Source organism: Bubalus kerabau, chromosome 7 (genome assembly GCF_029407905.1).
Source record: "Bubalus kerabau isolate K-KA32 ecotype Philippines breed swamp buffalo chromosome 7, PCC_UOA_SB_1v2, whole genome shotgun sequence".
Classification (NCBI taxonomy): domain Eukaryota; kingdom Metazoa; phylum Chordata; class Mammalia; order Artiodactyla; family Bovidae; genus Bubalus; species Bubalus kerabau.
This window is the reverse complement of record NC_073630.1, coordinates 98,872,426-98,892,538: the sequence shown is the minus strand read 5'-3', so window position 1 is coordinate 98,892,538 and position 20,113 is coordinate 98,872,426. Positions and strand designations below refer to the sequence as shown.

Below are 20,113 nucleotides of genomic sequence, written 5' to 3'. Positions count from 1 at the left end.
CATTTGAAAGTCACACCAAATAAAATGCCATTGCCTTAGCAGTTGATTAATCCTTGTGGAAATCCCACAAATAAAGAATCCCCTCTGTTCTCCAGGAGCATCTGGGCTCAGTCCTACTAAGGCACTTATGTCACTGGTCTGTAATTTCCTGTTTACTTCTCTGCCTCTCTCTGCAGTCTGTGGCTTGCTCACTGCCTCCCTTTTGGTGCCTGGTGCTTACACAAGGCAGGTGCTCCAAATTATTTGTTAAAAAAAACTGTTGAATGACAGTACCTATATATTTGAAGTGGGGATACTAAGGTTTAGATTTAAGAGATTTAAGTTTAGGGTCTGAGGAGGGCTTAGACTTAGGCTGTCTGTTCTCTCTCTCTCTCTTTTTTTAAATTTTGGCCATGAACAGGCAGCATGTGGGATTTTAGTTCCCTGACTAGGGATCAAACCCGTGTCCCCTGCTTTGGAAGCACAGAGTCTTAACTACTGGACAGCCAGGGAAGCCCTCAGGGAGTCCATTCTCTTCATTTGTCTCAGAAGGTCTCCTAAATGTGTCTCTGTTTATAAAAATGCAGTGAGAGATATTTGTTCTCCCCTTTGGAACCACTGCTCTTCTGATTCTTTTAGAATAATATACTAAGAATGTATTCTCTGAGCAAGAGATATGTTCCAGACACTGTGCTAAGCCTTGCACATGTGCTCAGCACTTTATGATGTAATTCTCACCACTGAAGAGAAGGCTGTTATTATGATCTTAATTTTACAGATGAGAAAACCTAGGAACACAGAGAGCCACCTCCAATCTTTAGTGCCCATATATGCAAACACAGTAGAAGGTGCTTCCTCTCGTAAGTGGATCTAACTCTCAGTAGGGTACACACAGCTTGATGCACAGAATATTAAATGATTTCAGCCTTCACCGCCCCCAAGAAAGGGGAGACTGGGAGCCTGGAGACTCTGGAGGTTAAATTATTTGCTCAGTTTCATAGTTGAGTAAATGCTAGAAGTGAGAATTGAACTTGTCTGTCTGCCCCTATTGCATAATCTTCCATTCATTACCAGGTCCTGATCTGATTTATGTAAGATAAAGGTTGGCAATTTTTTTTTTTTGTAAAAGGTCAGATAGTAATTATTTTCAGCTTTGGTGGCAATACAGTTGCACTACTCAACCCTTCCATTAGCGCAAAGGCAGGTATAGATATATAAACAAACGGGCATGGCTGTGTTCAACCAACTATGTACACTAACCTTTGAATTTCACGTAATATATTTTTCTTTCAATTTTCCCCGATATATAGTAATGTAAAATATTTGTTTTAGCTTGCTTGGTATCTTATGAAATTGATGAGCTGATTTGGCCTGATATGGAATATTTCAAAAGAATCCAGTAAATGAAATCATCACTTATTTTATGACTCTTTTTTTTTTCTTTCCCAAGCTCTCAACTCATGGCAATGAAGCTGTGGAGATCTAGTTCCCCTTTTCTGTTTCTGTTTTATTCTAATGTGGTTGTTGTGATTAATTATTTTCTAGATAAATTGCAACATACTAGTCACGAAGTTTTGAAATTTTTGAGTGATTCATCTTTTCTTGTAGTTATTTTTCAAGTACAGTAATAACTCTGATTTGTTTTTATACTTCTTTAATGACTAGAATTTCACATCTGTTTGGCAGAGTACAGTTTTTCATTGTTACGTTATAGCTTGCTTTGAATAAAGAAAAGGAAATTAGATGCAGATAAAGTTCAAAGACTGAATGCGTCCAGGACAACTAGAAAATATATTCCTTTTACCCCCAAATCAAGCTCAGGGTTCTGTCCCCAACTGAAACTTTAAAAAGTTTTGGCTTCACAGCCTTGACCAACACCTGAGTTAGTTAGTGTTAGTCGTTCAGTTGTGTTCAACTCTTTGTGACCCTATGGACTGTGGCCAGCCAGGCTCCTCTCTTCATGGAATTCTCCAGGCAACAGTACTGGAGTGGATTGCCATTCATTTCTGCAGGGGATCTTCCCAACTCAGGGATCAAACCTGGGTCTCCTGCACTGCAAACGGATTTCTTACCATCTGAGCCACCAGGGAAGCCCCAAAGTACTGTCTCTAATTGGTCTCCTCGGCTAACTTGTGTTTATAGACATCTGAAAATGCTACTTGTTCAGAACTATAGTTAGGAAGAATTGATCCAACAGATGGCTACTTGGAAGGTCGTCCGACAAATTTGTTAGGTATTAACCCAAACAACCCAACAACCCAATTCTCTGTGTAATAAAGAGGATTCCTGCTTTCCAGAAATTTGTGTTTCGTTAGTTTCTTCAGTTGCTTCAGGTCCCCTCAGATTCTGTTTTCCAGCCAAAAGTTGTCTTTTCTTGTGCTTGCAAGAAGCCACTTGTTAGACCCCCACTTCTTCCCGGGCTTTCTTATACTTCCCCAGGAGGTCCTCTGAGAACCCCAGTGCAGGCTAGTTCCTTCTTTGCCCCGTTTCTATTGTACCATCTTTCCATCCTCCTCACATTTTTGATTGTGTGTTCAAGAGTTGTCCCTGTAACTAACCTGTGGGCTTCATGAAGACTTGCACAACATAGCTTTGGCAGCTTTTTAGCTCTCTACTGTTTAAAGAGTATCACACCTAAACAGAAGTGAGAGGCTTTTAGTTTCTCCCTATGATACAGATCTCTGTGTAATCAGATCTGGTTTCATCTGACTTTGAAGTTTGCACTTCGCAGCACAGTGTCTGCTCATAGAACTGAAGTCTATGTGTTTGGCTTTTTTTCTTAATTTGTTTATAAAGTTATCTGAATTATGAAATTATTTCCCTTTCATTGCTGAGGTCTTTCATGTTCTGATAATGGCTCTGGCAAATCAAAACAAAGGAACTGTGGAAGCCTGGATTTGTATCCAGTTAAGTGAGCTAATGTCTGGGACTGGGGCATCCAGGGAAGTGTTTATGGCAAGTTCCAGTTGCATTCAATTCTTTGTTTACTGTGACCTGTTCTCCACCATGCTTAACTTAAATATGATCAAGAGTAAGTCTGTAGGTCTGTGGAAAGTGTGTATTTTCATAGTTTTCTTGTATACTAATCTTCAGAATCAGTTGAGATGATAATATTATTATACAAAATGATATTTACATCTGGATGTGTACAGTGTTTTGTGAGTATTCCTCACAGGGACATTTTTGAAAGAAAATGCAAGAATTTTGACTGCCTGTCATGGCTAGCCCATCTACTTTATATTCTGTCAGTATGATTTTCTGAATTTCCTGCTCGTGACACATTTGTAGAAAGAAGAAAAAAAAAACACTAACCACTAAACTTGTAGCATATTCACACCCTCTAGTTTCGTGTCTTTATTTCTGAACATAGGATTTGAATTCTAAGAAAAGGGGAAAACAAATGTTCATAGTACCCTTTTGGAATTTGTGAGCAGAGCCAAATGGTGAGCCATTTCCATGGACACTGTGGCTCGATCCTCTTGTGGGAAAGGTCTGGGGGGAACGTTGTGTTCACTCCATACATGAACAGTCACAGATCAGGGGTGTCTTATGTAAGAGCTTAAAGGTGGGATCATGAATTTAACACATTTGACAACGTTTCTCCCATAGGATATCATAGTTTTTATGTATTCCGTTGACATTCTTTTCCTGTTGTATTCTTGTTTGATTTCAGAGCTTAGCGTAATCATTGCATGATTTGTTCATGAATGTTTGGAATTCCATGTAGAAAGATGCCCTTTGAGTGCTTTCATAAGAATCCTGATGTGTGCTATGAATTACTTCCTTTGGTTTTGAGGACAGAGAACTTAGATAATTACCTGAACATTTTCTATAATGTATTTATCTTCTCTCTCTCACTAATACACACACATATACACACACAAATTTCTGTCTGCAAGACACTGACTTAGATGTTTAGGCTACATCAATAAATACATTTTGAGTTTACACTTTAATTATATCAAACTGTACATAAAGAAGCTGCCAGATGACTGCATGTCTTTTCATTTCTTAAAATTAATGTTTTATGGTAATCTTCAAGTGCCTTAAGAGTGGGCTAATAGTAAATAATAGAGCTTTATGAAGATTGTATGTGTGTGTGAAGTTTCTGTACTTATTTTTGTTGTCTTCTGAAAATAGATTACAGGACAGGGCAAAGATTCTAGGTAATATTTTGGTGCTGTCTGTTTTGGTTAATTTGCAACCTTCACTTTCATTCGTTGGAAAAGGAAATGGCAACCAACTCCAGTGTTCTTGCCTGGAGAATCCCAGGGACAGGGCAGCCTGGTGGGCTGCTGTCTATGGGGTCGCACAGAGTCGGACACAACTGAAGCGACTTAGCAGCAGCAGCAGCAACATCAGTTATATAAATAGCTTGTATGGTTATTCCCTCTTATATCCAGATGCAAAATTAGAAAGTAAAGGATGGCTTTCATTATTCATGTATATACTTGATTGTTAATCTTCTAAAATTTCTGAAGTCAGTGCATGTTTTATGGTCTATGTTGCCCTGAGAATTATTTTAAAAGTTATTTTTAGTGGATTTATTAAAATTGAAACGCAGTTAATAATCAATGTTTTTGAAAACTGATTGTTTGGAGATAGTTTCCAAGTCACTGCATGGTAATCTCTCTCTCTCTTTTTTTTTTTTTTACACTATGATATACTAACAGATGATACAGGGAAACTATGACTCACATTTCAAGATTTTTCTGATAAGCTGTACAAAGAATATTTTGCTAATGCTCTTTAAACTAATACTTTTGAAAACTACCTTCTCTTCTTCAGTTATTTACAAATAACTATCTACATAAAGAAGCTTCTCTGGTGGCTCAGTAGTAAAGAACCCACCTAGCAATGCAGGAGACATAAGTTTAATCCCTAGGTCGGGAATATCCCCTGGAGTAGGAAATGGCAACCCATTCCAGTATTCTTTTGCCTGGAAACTTCCATGGACAGAGGAGCCTGGAAGACTACACTCTATGGGGTTGCAAAGAATCAGACACAACTGAGAGAGTGAGTAGTCAAGCATGTCTACATAAAGATCATTATCTCTTTGTGCATAAGTTATTATGCATTACAATTCAAATTCCATCATAAAATGTTCTAATTACTAAGAAAAATTGTTACTTCAACATCCAAAAGTCTTTTAGCTTTTTGATCAATCCTAACATTTCCTCAAATGGATACTGGGGGATCCTAGTTTTTCCTACTACAAAACCCTTCAGAGCTTTAAAAATATGTTAATGGGCACAGTGCTTTTCTAAGAGAGATATCCTGGTTATCACTTTGCCACAAATAATTTCATGCTTTGGGAACAACTGACTTTATTATTGTGTAGATTAGAAAACAGAGTCCCCTAAGAATTAAACAGCTTGCTTAAAATTAGACCACCAGACTAACACTTGTAAGGCAAGGCCATTCTAAGATGAGTATTGGTAGGTTCTTTCAGCTCCAGGCTCTCTCTCTGTCAGCTCTTGGGATAAATGTGACTCTTGCCTTGATTTCTGGGCTCGTACTTCTTATTTGTTTTGAATGACAGGGTGTGTATCTCTGAAAACCTGCCTTTGAAGACCCAAATTCCCACCCAGAGAGAATGTATTGATTTATTTTTTGATTTTTTTTTTCCTTCCTTGAAGTCTTTTCTTAAAAAAAATAAAAACACAAGCAAAACATGATTACTGGGGATCTCAGAGAGTAAGCATTTCAAACAGACACCTTGTTCTCTTGGAAAATTGATCTCTTTGCTAAAAATTAAGTATTCTTCTTTGTGTCATAGCTCAGTTGGTAAAGAATTTGCCCACAATGCAGGAGACCCTGGTTCGATTCCTGGGTTGGGAAGATCTGGAGAAGGGATAGGCTACCCACTCCAGTATTCTTGGGCTTCCCTTGTGGCTCAGCTGGTAAAGAATCTGCCTGCAATGTGGGAGACCTGGGTTCGATTCCTGGGTTGGGAAGATCCCCTGAAGAAGGGAAAGGCAACCCATTCCAGTATTCTGGCCTGGACAATCCCAAGGACTGTATTCCATGGAGTCCCATGAGGTTGCAGAGTCGGAAACACTGAGCGACCTTCACTTTGTGTTTGTGGCTCTTGCCATCTCATTTCTTTGGAGTTCATTCTCTTAGTAAATAGTTTTACATTCCAGGCCTGGAATATACCTGGATAAGTAGATTGGGAATAGGCCCTGCCTTCCTAGAACTTAGTGAATACAGAAAAGACAAATTAAATAATTGTAGTTCATCATAAATAAATAAGCAAATCAAATAAATAAATTGTGCTAAGTGCTCAAGTTTAAGGTTCAGAGAACTATGCCATGTACAGTAAGAAGGGGTATTTTCTAGCCAGAAGGTACGAGGAAGGCTTCCTGAGGAAGTGGCTTTAGCTACGCCCTGTAGGATAAATAGGTAGTTGGTAGATGAAGCAGGTAGAGGCTGAGCCCAGGACAGAGGTGTTAGGGCTGGAGGAGCTCGTCATTAGGAAGTGAAAGAACACCAGTGTGGTTTGTGGTTGAGAGTGGGTAGCACTTGAACTGGTATGGGTGATCCTCTGATATACGAATGCATAAAATTGCATCCTTTCATTGATAGCTGTGCACCACTTGCCAACAAGAACAGTTTTTGGTTTGTCACCTATTTGGTGAGTCTTGGTATTCATCTTGTCCTACCATTTAAGTATATGAAGAAATAATGCCCATCATCAAAAGGTCTGGGGAAATTCTGCTTAAATTCTGCCTAGAGGTAATCATGCTTGTAGCCACAATAATCTTTTCCCAGAGACGAAAGATAGGGACCATAGGGACTGTTCATAGGGCTTCCCAGGTGGTGCTAGTGGCAGAGAACCTGCCTGCCAAGGCAAGAGGGGAAAGTACATGGTTTGATCCCTGGAGTACGAAAAGGCAACCCACTCCAATATTCTTGCCTGGAGAATCCCATGGACAGAGGAGCCTGGTGGGTCGCAAAGAGTTGGACACAACTGAAGTGACTTAGCACACACAGCACAGGATCATTCGCACAACTCCAAATTGTGATTTTTTTTCCTATTTTTCTTTAAGGTATAATTTCAGACACTTTGGGAGGGTTTTATACTTATCCTTGCCTGTCTTAACATAATATATATGAGGTATAATATGAGGGAATTTAATACAAATAGATTATATTTAGTATATTATATAAATGTAATAAAATGGAATATAATATAGGTAGTATATAATATAAGTAGTAAGATAATTTATACAATTTAAGAATGTAAAGGAATATATTAGCAATCTGGTTTAACATTATGATGCTTCCTATCAGTTTTTCTGGTGTTTCCTTAAAAAGTACATATTTGGGATTTGACTGTCAACTTTGCTAACTGCCTTGTTTTTGTTTTCGGCTTCCTCCAGTCTACTGGGATTGCAGCCCTCATTGCTATTTTGGTGTTACTGCTGCTCTTGGGTATTGGACTGATGTGGTGGTTTTGGCCCCTTTGCTGCAAAGTGGTAAGTAAGAAGGATTTGCAGTCCTCCTTTTTTTTTTTTTAAACATCAAGGTGTAAATTAAGGCTGAAATATGAATCAGTGCCACATTGCTCAACAACAGCAAAGTTTCAATTAGAAAATTGAATTTTAATAGTTATATATTTTAATCATTGTAAGAAATTCAGTTCATGCCTGCTAATAAATGTTTACTATAAAACTTAATCTAGGAAGTACTTCAAAATCAGGTTTAGGGGAAGAAGAGAAGAAGGTAGGAATAATGATAGAGATAAAGGGTTTCCCACTCAAGTACAAAAGAATTTCAAGTAAATTGAATGATATTTTCTACTGGATTCATTGAGAGGGATTGATAATCTGTCAGGTTTGGGGTTTGTTTTGTTTTCATTGCTTATTGAATGTTTCATTATCTCTTTGAAAGATACACTATTTCAGGACTTTTTCTGTTTGCCTCTTGGGAAAATCATTTTAGAAATAAGTCATATGCAAATGTTAGGTATCTGTGAAACAGTCACTTTGAAGTTATGACAGTTGGTTTGAGGTTGTGTCCTTTTTCATGCTTGAGTAAAAGCTCTGAAAGAACATGGATATACACAAGCTCTCTGGTGCTACTGTAGCAAATTGCCATACATTTGCTGGCTTAAAGCAACACGAATTTATTCCCTAACAGTTATGTAATCACAGATCCAACATGGGTCTTGCTGGGCTAAACTAAGCTGAAAAGTATCGACAGTGATACATTCCTCTCTTAATGCTCTAGAGGAGAATCTGCTCCCTTGCTTTTTGCAGCTTGCAGGGGCTCCTTCCATTCTTGCCTAGTAAGCCCCTTCCTCCAGCTTCAGAGCCAGGCATGTTGCATCTCTGTCACCATTCTTCTGTAGTCACTTGTCTTTCTGACTCCAAACCCAGCTGGGAAAGGACCTCCAGTATCAAGGAACCATGTGATTAGGTTAGACCCACCTTGATGCACGCATGCATGCATGCCTAATCTCCCATCTCAAGATCCTTCATGCTAATCACATCTGCAAGGTCTCTGTGGTCCTGGAAGACAGCTTATTCAGTTCCAAGGAATTAGAGTGTGGATATCCTTGCATGTGTGTGTGTGCTCAGTTGTGTGTGACTCTCTGTGACACCATGGACTGTAGCCTTCCAGGCACCTCTGTCTATGGGGTTCTCCAGGCAAACATACAGGAGTGGGTTGCCATATCCTTCACCAGTGGACCATCCTGTCCCAGGGATTGAACCCACATCTCTTGCATCTCCCGCTTTGGCAGGTGGACATCTTTATGGGGCCATTATTCTGCCTGTCACAAGGTGGAACTCTGAGTAACAAACATCAGCACAGTTCAAGCAATATAACTTGGATTGTTCAGGCTTCATAGAAAAGGTTATTCTGAAGAAGCGCTCCTTCAAAGCATGCCTACCACCTATTTTGATATCCTCTTCTTATCAGCACCTTATGTTGAATTTTATGTTTTGTGGATCACAGTGGTGTTTTACGTAATATTACTAGACTGACTCTTTCCCCCTCTCACCCTTGCTGACTGATTTCCACTCCTTGCAACTTCAGGCAGTGCCTTGTATTACTTCTGCATTTATTATTCATTGTACTTCAGTCCACTTTCATGAGGCAACTTTGCAGTCCTTTATCTCAGAGCAGTTGGCCACGGAGGAGGCATGGAATTAATTTAGACAACAGCAGAGACATGAAGCATCCTGTCTCTTTGCTGAACTAATCAGTTTCCTGCATAGCAATTTCTGCTCAGTTTCCTGTTGTAACCTTGATTATCTTAGATTTGGTGATTTTTAGACGAGCTAACTTTCTTGAGTCTCAAATTAAAAAGCAAAAAGGTGCCTTAATGTGATTTGTACTCCTTACTTTTTTAATTTAAAATTCACAGGGGTGGTTTTCATTCTTTTGTTACTTTGCATTTTCATCTACTATTGACCAGAGGGCTCAAAAGTGTCAAAGTATGTGGTTTTTTAAAAGGACACTTGAGAAGAATGAACTGGGCTTCTTTGTGAGGTTGCTGCATGCCTGCTTATTTGCTAAGTTGTGTCTGACTCTTTTGCAACCCCCTGGACTGTAGCCTGCCAGGCTCCTCTGTCGGTGGAATTTCCCAGGCAAGAACACTGGAGTGGGTTGCCATCTCCTTCTCCAGAGGATTTTCCTAACCCAGGGATCAAACCCAAGTCTCCTGCTTGGCAGGCAGTTTCTTTACCACAACAGTTGATGTAATCAAATGAAGTCTTCACCGTCACATGGGGTGTATACAGGGGATTCGATCATCAGGTAGTGAGAATAGATCCATTCCATCCCTGAAACTCTGCAGATTGGAAATCAGGAATTATATTTCTTTATGCAGGGTGCAGAGGGACACCATTAAGGTGTGTTTTTAGGCTGTCAGGAGGGCTTCCTATTTACAGAAACATCATGAATGCTTACTAATTTCTGAAACTTATTTAATAGAATCATCCATATTTTACATTTAGAAATATAGACTACATAGCCTTGAGTATGAACTTGCATTTAGATCTAAAAATAAATGAATTGGGCTTTCCAGGTGGTGCTAGTAGTAAATAATCTGATGCCAGTGCAGGAGATATAAGAGATGCTGCTTCAATCCCTGGGTCAGGAAGAAAATGTAAGAAATGGCAACCCACTCCAGTATTCTTGCCTGGAAAATCCTATAGACAGAGGAGTCTGGTGGGCTACAGTTCACAGGGCCACAAAGAATCAGACGTTACTGAGCGACTGAGCACGTAAATGAATCAGAACAAATGTTCCCTAAAAACACAGATTTAAAAGCAGAGAGAAAGTCGAGGCAACATTCTGCATTCAGCCCTTAGTAATCTGAGCCAGTGCTGGGCTTGGAATTAGGGGTTCAGAAATGACTACCATGTGATATGGAAACTCATATTTTAGCATGAAGCACAGAATGGTAGAGAAAGTGAGAATGGAGGTTCATGAGTACGCCAGGAGCAACACATGTCAGGAACACAAAGGAAAGAGGGATTTGCCAGAATTGAGGGATTGTTTCAGGGAAACTGGGTGGAGCTGCCGATTCTAAACTGATTTTGAATATTGAACAAGACTTTGGCAGTTGATGAGGGACATTTCCTATGAAGTGTGTGTGGAATTACAAGTTATTCAGACAGGCTTTGAGATGTCCTAGGCTGAGGTCTAGCATGCCAGGGAGAGGAGTGGTGAAAGATGGTTTAGGATCTAGGCATGAACCTCCTATGTCTTTGAGGACGTTTGAACTCACCCCAGGGGTGAGGAGCATACACTGGAAAGATTTGATCACTGATCCCCTGAAAGAAGCTTTACTTGCTGTACATGGTGCTGAGATCTGGTCCCGGTGGGGATTAAGTCTTATCCAATGAAGACCCATCAGCTATTGAAATACAAGCCAGTAATAGACAGTGAGCCTTAGACATGACAGTGGGCAGGGGAGGGGCAAAGTAGGGATTGGGGGAGTGGGGAGTACAAACTATTGGGTATAAGTTAGGCTACAAGGATGTATTACACAACTCAAGGAATATGGCCATTATTTTGTAATAACTGTAAATGGAGTGTAACCTTTAACATTTGTATTTAAAAAAAAGATATAGCCTGAGCAAAGTATCTCTAATGAAGTATAGAGAGTTGGAATATAACAAGTAAGCTAAATCAATTAGAGAAAGATGAGAAGGTGATGTGAAAAGGAAGGGTCAAAGGAAACCATACCTTATGAAAAACAAGATCTTGAGTATAACAGAAGGTGTACCATGATGGTACAATTGCAGGATATTTATTTATTTGATTATGTTTAGAGAACATATTTCCACAATGCTGGTATTAGAATATGATTAGTTAATTGTTAACAGCGTTCGGTTATTAGGGATTATTTTGAACTTTGACTATCAGCTATTACCGGTAATAATTCTTTTTAATAGGAAATGAAATGCATTTATTTCAGCTTAGTGTTAGTCACTCAGTTGTGTTTAACTCTTTGCAACCCCATGGACTGTAGCCTCTGTCCATGGAATTCTCCAAGCAAGAATACTAGAGTGGGTTGCAATTCCCTCCTCCAGAGGATCTTCCCAACCTAGGGATCGAACCTGGGTTTCCCTCATTGCCGGTTGATTCTTTACTGTCTGAGTCACCAGAGAAGTCCTTATTTCAGCTTGGTGTTGTGTAAATTTCTTTTGTTTGAGTGTCTTTTAAGTACTGGGACAAACATTTAGTCTTTCAACTGAAATATGATTAAACAGCTTAAAATGTCTGTTTTCAGGCACATTTAGACTATGTCAGCCATCACCTCCTTGGGAATCATATGCTTAGAAGCTCTTATCGAGATAGAAATACTGGAATGGAAAAAAAACCCTGAACAGAGGGTTCTTCATTGAATCATTTCATATTTTTAAAAAATATCTTGTGAAATAATGTAACCATTCATTTTTCAGAGATTAAAATTTCACAGATATCTAATTAATGACTCAGAGATGACAGTGTTACCTATGTCTTAGACTGGATTTTTTTTTTTTTCTGCTCCTAGTAACTGGAAGGCTTTCAGAGTAGCTGCTCTCAGATTTCCATCTGTGGTGTCTCTCTCTGAGGGGAAAGGGTAGTTGGGTGAAACATCTCCAAGGATCAGTGTGGTTTAGGATAGCCCCTATGGTAAGGTGTCTGTGATCGTTGTCTTCTATGGCAAAAGAGACTTTACAGATATGATTAAATTCAGGATCTTCAAATAGGGAGATCATCCAGAATGACCTAGCTGGCTCTAAATACCATCACTGTGCCCATATAAGAGGGTGACAGAGGAGATAAGACCATAGATGGGAAGAAGGCAGTGTGACCATGGAGGCAGAGACCAAAGTGATGCAGCTTCTAGGCAGGGAATGCTGGTCACCAGGAGCTGGAAGAGGCAAGGAGTGATAAACCCCTGGAGTCTGCAGAAGGAACTGGCTCTGATGACACCAGACTTTAGTTATAAGACTCAGTTTGGACTCCTGGCATCTGGAACTGTAGGAATATGAATTTCTGTTGTGTTAAGCCACTAAGTGTGTGGTAATTTGTTATTGCAGCATTAAAGATCTAACAGATTCCCTACATGATTCTGATATTCTCCAGAGCTGGGGATCACTGCTCAGGGCTATTGATTTTGGGGAATTCTTATGGAATATGTTTTTGGATCAACTCATTACAAAACCTGCCTATGGAGTGCAGGAAGTTGTAAGATGGGAGATAAGGAAATATTCTTAAAATGTTTGCAGTGATTCTGTGGCAGTTAAAACCCATGTGCGTTCTTTAAAATTAGAGTTACCATTCTGTTTTGTTTTGGGTCAACTGTCAAGTAAATACGTGTAATGCTTTATATACGGAGTAGAATTTACTCACTGTTTCAGAGTGACAGGGATTTGTCGAAGAAAGAGGTTTCCTATTTTAAGAAGTATCCAAGACATATATGATATTAGAACCCATTGACAGCAAAGATCCGTGGTCAGCTTTCTCAGGGTGCTTGTTATTTGATGGTAGAAACCAGTATAGTCCCATTCATATTCCGATATCCACTATTTCAAAATTATGAGAGAGAAAGACAAATACTATATGTTTCCACTTATTTGTGCAACCTAGAAAACAAAACAAAGGAACAAATATAACCAAACAGAAGACATGGATACAGAGAACACACAAGTGGTTGCCAGAGGGGAAGGGGTGAGGGATGAGTGAAGGGGATTAAGGCATCCAGAATACAAGTTATAAGATAAATTAGTCATGAGGATATAATGTATGGAACAGACAAAATAGTTGTATTGTTATAACTTTCTATGATATAAAAATATTGACCCACTATGCTATACATGCAAAACTATTGTAAGTCAATTAAACTTTAAGAAATCATGATAGTTCCTAGACCTACTATTATATTTCATTATTTGATGAATTAATAAAGAAGCACATAGTATTTCTGTTTCACAGATCTGGTTTCTTGTTTTTAAAAGTAGATTTGACAGTTACATTTCAATACAATTGGAGTTCTTTTAATCCTGTGTATTTTAATTTCACTTGTTTAGTCTAGGAAGGGGTTCATTGGTCCCCTATAATCAGATTGCCAAAGAGGAACATAGAATAAAAAAGGTTAGAAAAAAACTCCCCAAATAGAATGTCTGGCTACCAATGATACTTTTAATAGGAGATTATTTTGAAATGTTAATCTTTCGATTCATTTAATGAGTATATTCAAGGATAAAAGAGACAGGTGATATCATTAAAGACAGATTAAAATGTTGCAGATTTGTGTCCTCTGTGTTCCTAGGTTTTCCATGGCAAATAGGATCTAAATCAATGAACTTTGGAGAACTTTATCTTGTAGTAATAATAGTGGAACCCTCATGCAAAGCTGGAACTTTTAGGCACTATCATTAGTGAACTATAGAGTATGTTGAGTTTGCAAACTATTCCATCAAGGGGGAGGTTCTCATTTTTGTGTAAAGTAATTTCTCACAACCTGTTTATGATTCTGTTTCCTACTCATTGAATAACTTCACATCATCCTTTACAACTGCTTTTCTATAACAAAGATGTCAGCAGCATCCTTCCTTTTTCCTTAGATTAAAAAAGGGGAGAAGTTAAACACAATCATGTATTGAATCATGAGGGAAATATGAGAAGATACGGCTCTTTGCATCACTGTTTAACTCATAAGATGTGTGGTGTTTACGGCAGGTTTGTTTCAGTACCAGGATAGCAGAACTGACCGTCCTTCAGTTGCATCATTTGGAAGAACTGGGCATTCTGCAAAATTACAGATGTAAGGCTAATGAGGTGGCAGACAAAGACTTTCTGGAGTGTTGTCAATTAGAGTGTGTTATCCAGCTGCAAATAAATATCTGAATATGCTGGAAATGATAAATGTTCACTTTGCTCTAGTGTCCTTGGCCAAAGTTCTGCATCCACAAGGGAAAACTGCAAGCTCATTTTTCCTCAGTCCATTTAAGACATTGCATAAAGATCTCATAAATCTTTTTAAAAAACCATTTTAAAAACTTATCTTTTTAAAGCCCAATTTACTAACAAGTAAGCTGGGCTTTCATGACGAGGATATATCTGACTAGAGCTATATAGAATCATTTTCTTAGCCAGCAACAGCTGTGCTGTTCTTTCTAAATAGTAATAATGCTTCCACATTGCACTTGTTTTTTATTGTTGAGGAGGGCTCTTGGTGCCTTTATTGAGTTACTTTGAGAGCAGCCTGATTTTTTTTTTTAAAGAATGCACAATAAAACAGAAGGAATTTAAATTTTAATATGCCTTCCTTGCACCATTAATTAAGATGATTTATGTTTGGTTGCCCGTTTGAAATAGAATGTGATGTTAGTACTTATTGGTTCTATGGTGATGTTTTCCAACAGAGCATCATTACAAAACAGGTTATCACACTCTTCCCAGCCTTAGTTTATTTATCTTGACGGTAGTACCTTTACTTAACTCCAGGAGAATACACTCATGGGGCTTCCCAGGTGGCCCAGTAGTAAAGAATATGCTTGCTGATAGAGAAGACGCAGGTTCGATCCCTGGGTCGGGAAGATGCCCTGGAGGAGGAAATGGCAACCCACTCCAGTATTCTTGCCTGGAGAATTCCATGGAAAGAGGAGTCTGGCTGGCTACAGTCCATGGGGTTGCAGGCACGACTGAGCATGCGTGTTCCCCAACCCTTCAAAGCACACTCTTACATTGTTCTTCCCAGTCCGCATTAGGCATTTAAAATTATATTTATTGTCCAGACTTCCCACTATTATTTGTTTATTCAAAGCAGTCTCTTTGAACATTGGTGAGTCTGTCAGGGAGGAAAGGAAAGGGAGGCAGATAACCCGACTCACTTTGTGGGATTTGGAAAAGGACTTCCCAAACATTAATGTCAGAGAACTTTGTATTCATGAGAGGAAAGGCATTGCACTTGTTCTATGATCTTATCCAGAAAGAAAGGGAAGAGTGAAAGGAAATCCCACATGTATTTTAAACAAGTTTTTGTACACGCTAAGAATGAGTTCTTGAAGTCTGTGGACCCTTAGGTACTTAGATGACATTGCTGAAATATTGGGCATTTGTTTCTGTCCCTGGCAAGAGTCACTTCTGAAATACTACTTGATCTACACTCATTACACAGTATCTTTTTTTTTTTTAATCCAAGGCAGTTCACTGTTGACAGTTCTTTTCACTCTTTTCTGAATATCGGAACATATGATTGCATCAAGCTGGCTGCAGGCTCCAGTGCTGACATTTTCTAGCGCAAAGAATGCCCACATCACTCGAACATTTGAAAAGTGTTAATGAGCAGATCAAAAGGACTGTTGCCTGAAGCAGCTAACTTTTTCTTTTTTTTAAAATCGGCTCTCCTCCAAACTGAAATCTTCATTCTAGCAGCTAAGTAGATGAGATATAATCCTCTCTGATGATGATAATAACAAATGAAAAAAAAATTGGAGAAGAATCAAACTCTGCATATGGTTCATAAAGTGGTGAAAGTGTTTTCCAGAATCTTCAATATCGAGTTGAAGGATGCTAAGTAGAAAAAATCCTGGCAACTAGGCAATATTATGCCTTTTAAAATCTGCAAATTCTCATAAAATATGGTGCATACGAATACATCCTTTTCTGAGATGAGTGTTCTTGCACTATTTAATACAAGAATGGGATTCTCATGACTGTTATTTTTAATGTATTTGGACAACAATCAGGTTTCCTTTTCTCCTGCACTAATTTTACTGAAATGTAGGGACATCAGTGGACACAGACTTTTGCCATTTTTGGCTTTTGGACTGAATGACTTCAGATTATTTTCACTCTCCTTTGTTACTTATGAGCCTGTGTGGTACAATGGCCAGACGGAGCATTTACAAACATCAAATACACACAACATTTATTTCCTGTTCCAACATTTCTAGGGCAATTATGTTGGGCATATGAATGAATATGTTATATCCCTATAAAATGAGAATGATAGCATCTGTCTCATACAGTTACCATAAATATTGATTTGTATCTGTTTGTCTATCTCTATCTTATCTACCTATTCATCTATCTAACCATCCATCCATCCCACCAAGTAATGTACTTCTCAACACATCTTAAACCTTTTCTCCTGTACCCTTTCCCTTGGCAATCCAAACCTTATTTTAAGAGAATGTCATGTGCCAGAGAAAGTTGAACCCAGAGTTTGGAGGTAGGTGGACCAGCGTTCTGGGTTTAAATACTAATTCTAATGTTTTCTCTGTATATCCTTAGACAAGTTACTGAATTCAGAGCCTCCCTCTCCTTATATTTAAAATAAGCATAGTAACTGCATAGCATTATTATGAAAATGAAAGAAATATAGAGTGTGTGACATATGCCAGCACCAATAAAATGTGGTTATTGTTAATGGTATTAACAGCACACAGATGAGCCTTGGGTCTGTTTCAGTTTCTGAAAGTGCTGTTATTTGTTGTGGTGGTGGTTGTGTCTCTTAATCTACAAGATCAAATTTTTATTTATGCAGAATTTTAAGGTTTTTTTTTTTTTTCCATTGTTAACAATGTAGAAAGTATACTTGCCAGGATTTCAAAGTCAATTTAAATTTATAATAAGTCATGCATTTAGTCATACATACAATTAATTACACATTATTGGAAAAACAAACCCTAATGTTCTTTTCTGAAATAAGGTGAACACAAATACATGTAGACATATGGCCTACTTAATTACGTAAAGGCATAGAAGCAAAAGACCTGTTGGAAATATTGTGATACATATTTTGTCTTTATCATTCTATTAGAATTTTCATTTTGGAAAGGACCTATAGTGAATCAAGTTTATTTCCCAGATGAAGAAACTTAGCATGGGCTTATATTTTCCCATCTGTCTTTGAGTTCATTAGCTCTTGGACTTTGTTGGTCAAAAGAGAAATTTGAAACTTCATTTTCTTTGGAACTAGCAATATTTTATTTTCATGGAAATCTTTATCAGTCATCATTTACATCTTTTTTCTCCATTAAAAAAATAAATTTAGAGGTTGGCTATGAGCCTTTGCAAACATTCTCAACTAGTTCCTTCAACTCACTTTCAATCATGTCTTTAGTATCTGTTGTTTTCACAGCACTTTATTAGGCACTGTGATATTTTTAAAGAGGGAGAAATGATATTGCCCCTAAGAAATCAACACTTCTGAGGGGTAGTTGAAAAATTCGAAAATAAACATATAAACCCAAATTGATGAAGCATGAATGGTTCAACTGGGTGGTAATGTTTATATTGTTAAAAGTTTTAAAGTTTCTAGATAATGGAATGGAAAGTTGGTAAACTACTCTATGAAGGACAGAAGGGACTTAATATGGAAATGGTCATTTTATCTGGGGTAGCAAAGGGGTCTTCAGCCAGTCTGGAGTTAGAGGTACACAAACAGAGATTTTGTAGATAGAGTGTTAGGGCTGAATTGAGGGCCATGCTAAGGCATTTGAACAATGAGAGTGCAAGAGGACTCATGCACTGAAAAAGGACTTTTTGTTTTCTGGGTTCTGGCTTATGATAACAGATAGAGTCTCTGATAAAGAAGGTAAAAATGCCTCTCATTATCCTGTTGTGAGGTTGTCAGCAGCATCAGATGAGGATTTTAAACTGAAACTTGATTTGCCCATATCCATGCTAAAACTCGATGCTGTGCAGGATAATGAGCATGATAAATATGACATAAAAAAAGAGGTGTTATGGAGGTGGATGTTCAGTAATTCTCAAGGGGATATAGGCGGCACTAGTGTGAAGAACCTGCCTGCCAGTGCAGGAGACATGAGAGATGTGGGTTGCATCCCTGGGTTGGGAAAATCCCCTGGAGGAGGGCATGACAACCCAGTCCAGTATTCTGGCCTGGAGAATCCCATGGACAGAGGAGCCTGGTGGGCTACAGTCCATGGGGTCACGAAGAGACACAACTGAAGCAACTGAGCACTCACATGCACATAGTCTAATATAGGGCTGGGGATACTGTTTCAGTTCTCAGAAATTCATACACTCTACAAGGTGTACATGTAGTAACCAGAGTAAATTTAAAATCCTCACAAGGAAATGAAATTAGACTTAGCGGAATGGAGGTACCTTAGCCTCTTTCCAGTGAAAGAACTCTAGAGCGCTTTATGATAATTTGCAAAACTGAGTAGAAGCACAATGTGTAAGGTTCTTCCCAAAATTCAGTAATTCCTTGATTTCAGTTGTGGTCACTGGAACATTTGATCCATTTTGACTAGAGAAATGACCAATTAAGCTCCTATTGCAATCAATTAAACTTCTTCAGAGTCCCTTGAACTGCAAGAAGATCACACCAGTCAATTCTAAAGGAAATCAACCCTGAATATTCATTATAAGGAATGATGCTGAAGCTGAAGCTCAAATACTTTGGCCACCTGATGTGAAGAACTGACTCACTGGAAAAGACCCTGACGCTGGGAAAGATTATAGGCTAGAGGAGAAGAGGGCAGTGGAGGATGAGATGATTGAATAGCAGCACCGACTCAATGGACACGGATCTAAGCAAACTCTGGGAGATGGGGAAGGAAAGAGGAGCAGTCCACGGGGTTGCAAAGAGTTGGACACAACTTAAGAGACTGAACACCAAACAACAACAAGCTTAGAAAAATATTGACCTGGCTGCATAGATTAGAATGAAGGATGAGTTAGAGATAGAGAAGCAAGCTGCATGTATAATTTAGCTACAAGTAAAGCATGTAGGGGCTTCCCAAGTGGCTCTAGTGGTAAAGAACCTGCCTGCCAATGCAGGAGACATAATGAGAGACAGGTTCAATCCCTGTGTCAGGAAGATCCTCTGGAGGAGGGCATGACAATCCACTGCAGTATTCTTTCTTGGAGAATCCCATGGACAGAGGAGCCTAGCAGGCTGCTGTTCATAGGGTTGCAAAGAGTCGGACACTACTAAAGTGACTTTACACACACACACATGCAAAGCATGTAGACATTAATGCCAAAATAAAGCGATGGTAATTATAGATCAATCCTAGTATTCAATATGTTATTAATTAAAATGCATGGAATGAAGGTGAGGACTGCCAGGGGTGCATCTGTTTTTCCTGAGTACCATGCCTTTAATTAATGGCTTGGCCACACTTAAAATGCTATTTATCAGTTCTAGAATCCACCTTTGAGACATTGTACAAATGAATACATACTAAAGAAACTGACCAAGATCACCCAATATCTCAGACCATTACATGAAAAATGATTGTGAGGTTTAGCTCTCAGATGACATATGGTTCGTATTCAAAAACAGGAAACCCTCTCTTCTGGAATTAAAAATAGTTGTCTGTGTGTGTGTGTGTACATTTCACACTGTAGGATCAGGGCTAAAAAGTGGAAACTACGAAGAGGGAAGCTTTGGCTTCATTTAGGGGAAAATTTTTCAAATGATGTGGGTTCCTTGCCAGTGGAATGAATTGCTTAGTGAAGTAGTGAATTTCTCTTTATTGCAGGAATTCAGACATAGTTGGATGACAACTAGGTGGGGATTTTTCAGAATAATGAAGTTCTGGTTGGATGCATTGGGGAAGTTGAAAAATATTGTACTAGATAATTTTAAGGTCCAAAGACTCTCGAGTTCATGATTTTAGGTAGTGATAATGGGAATGGA

At 38.6% G+C, this 20,113-nt stretch overlaps 1 protein-coding gene across 1 annotated transcript in view; it reads left to right on the top strand.

Moving 5' to 3' along the window:
* Positions 1-20,113, top strand: part of ANTXR2 (ANTXR cell adhesion molecule 2) — a 169,509-nt gene that overhangs the window by 66,580 nt on the left and 82,816 nt on the right. The window contains exon 12 of the mRNA XM_055588895.1: positions 7,365-7,460. Coding sequence (XP_055444870.1) covers positions 7,365-7,460 — 96 coding nt within the window. The remainder of the gene's footprint in view (positions 1-7,364; positions 7,461-20,113) is intronic.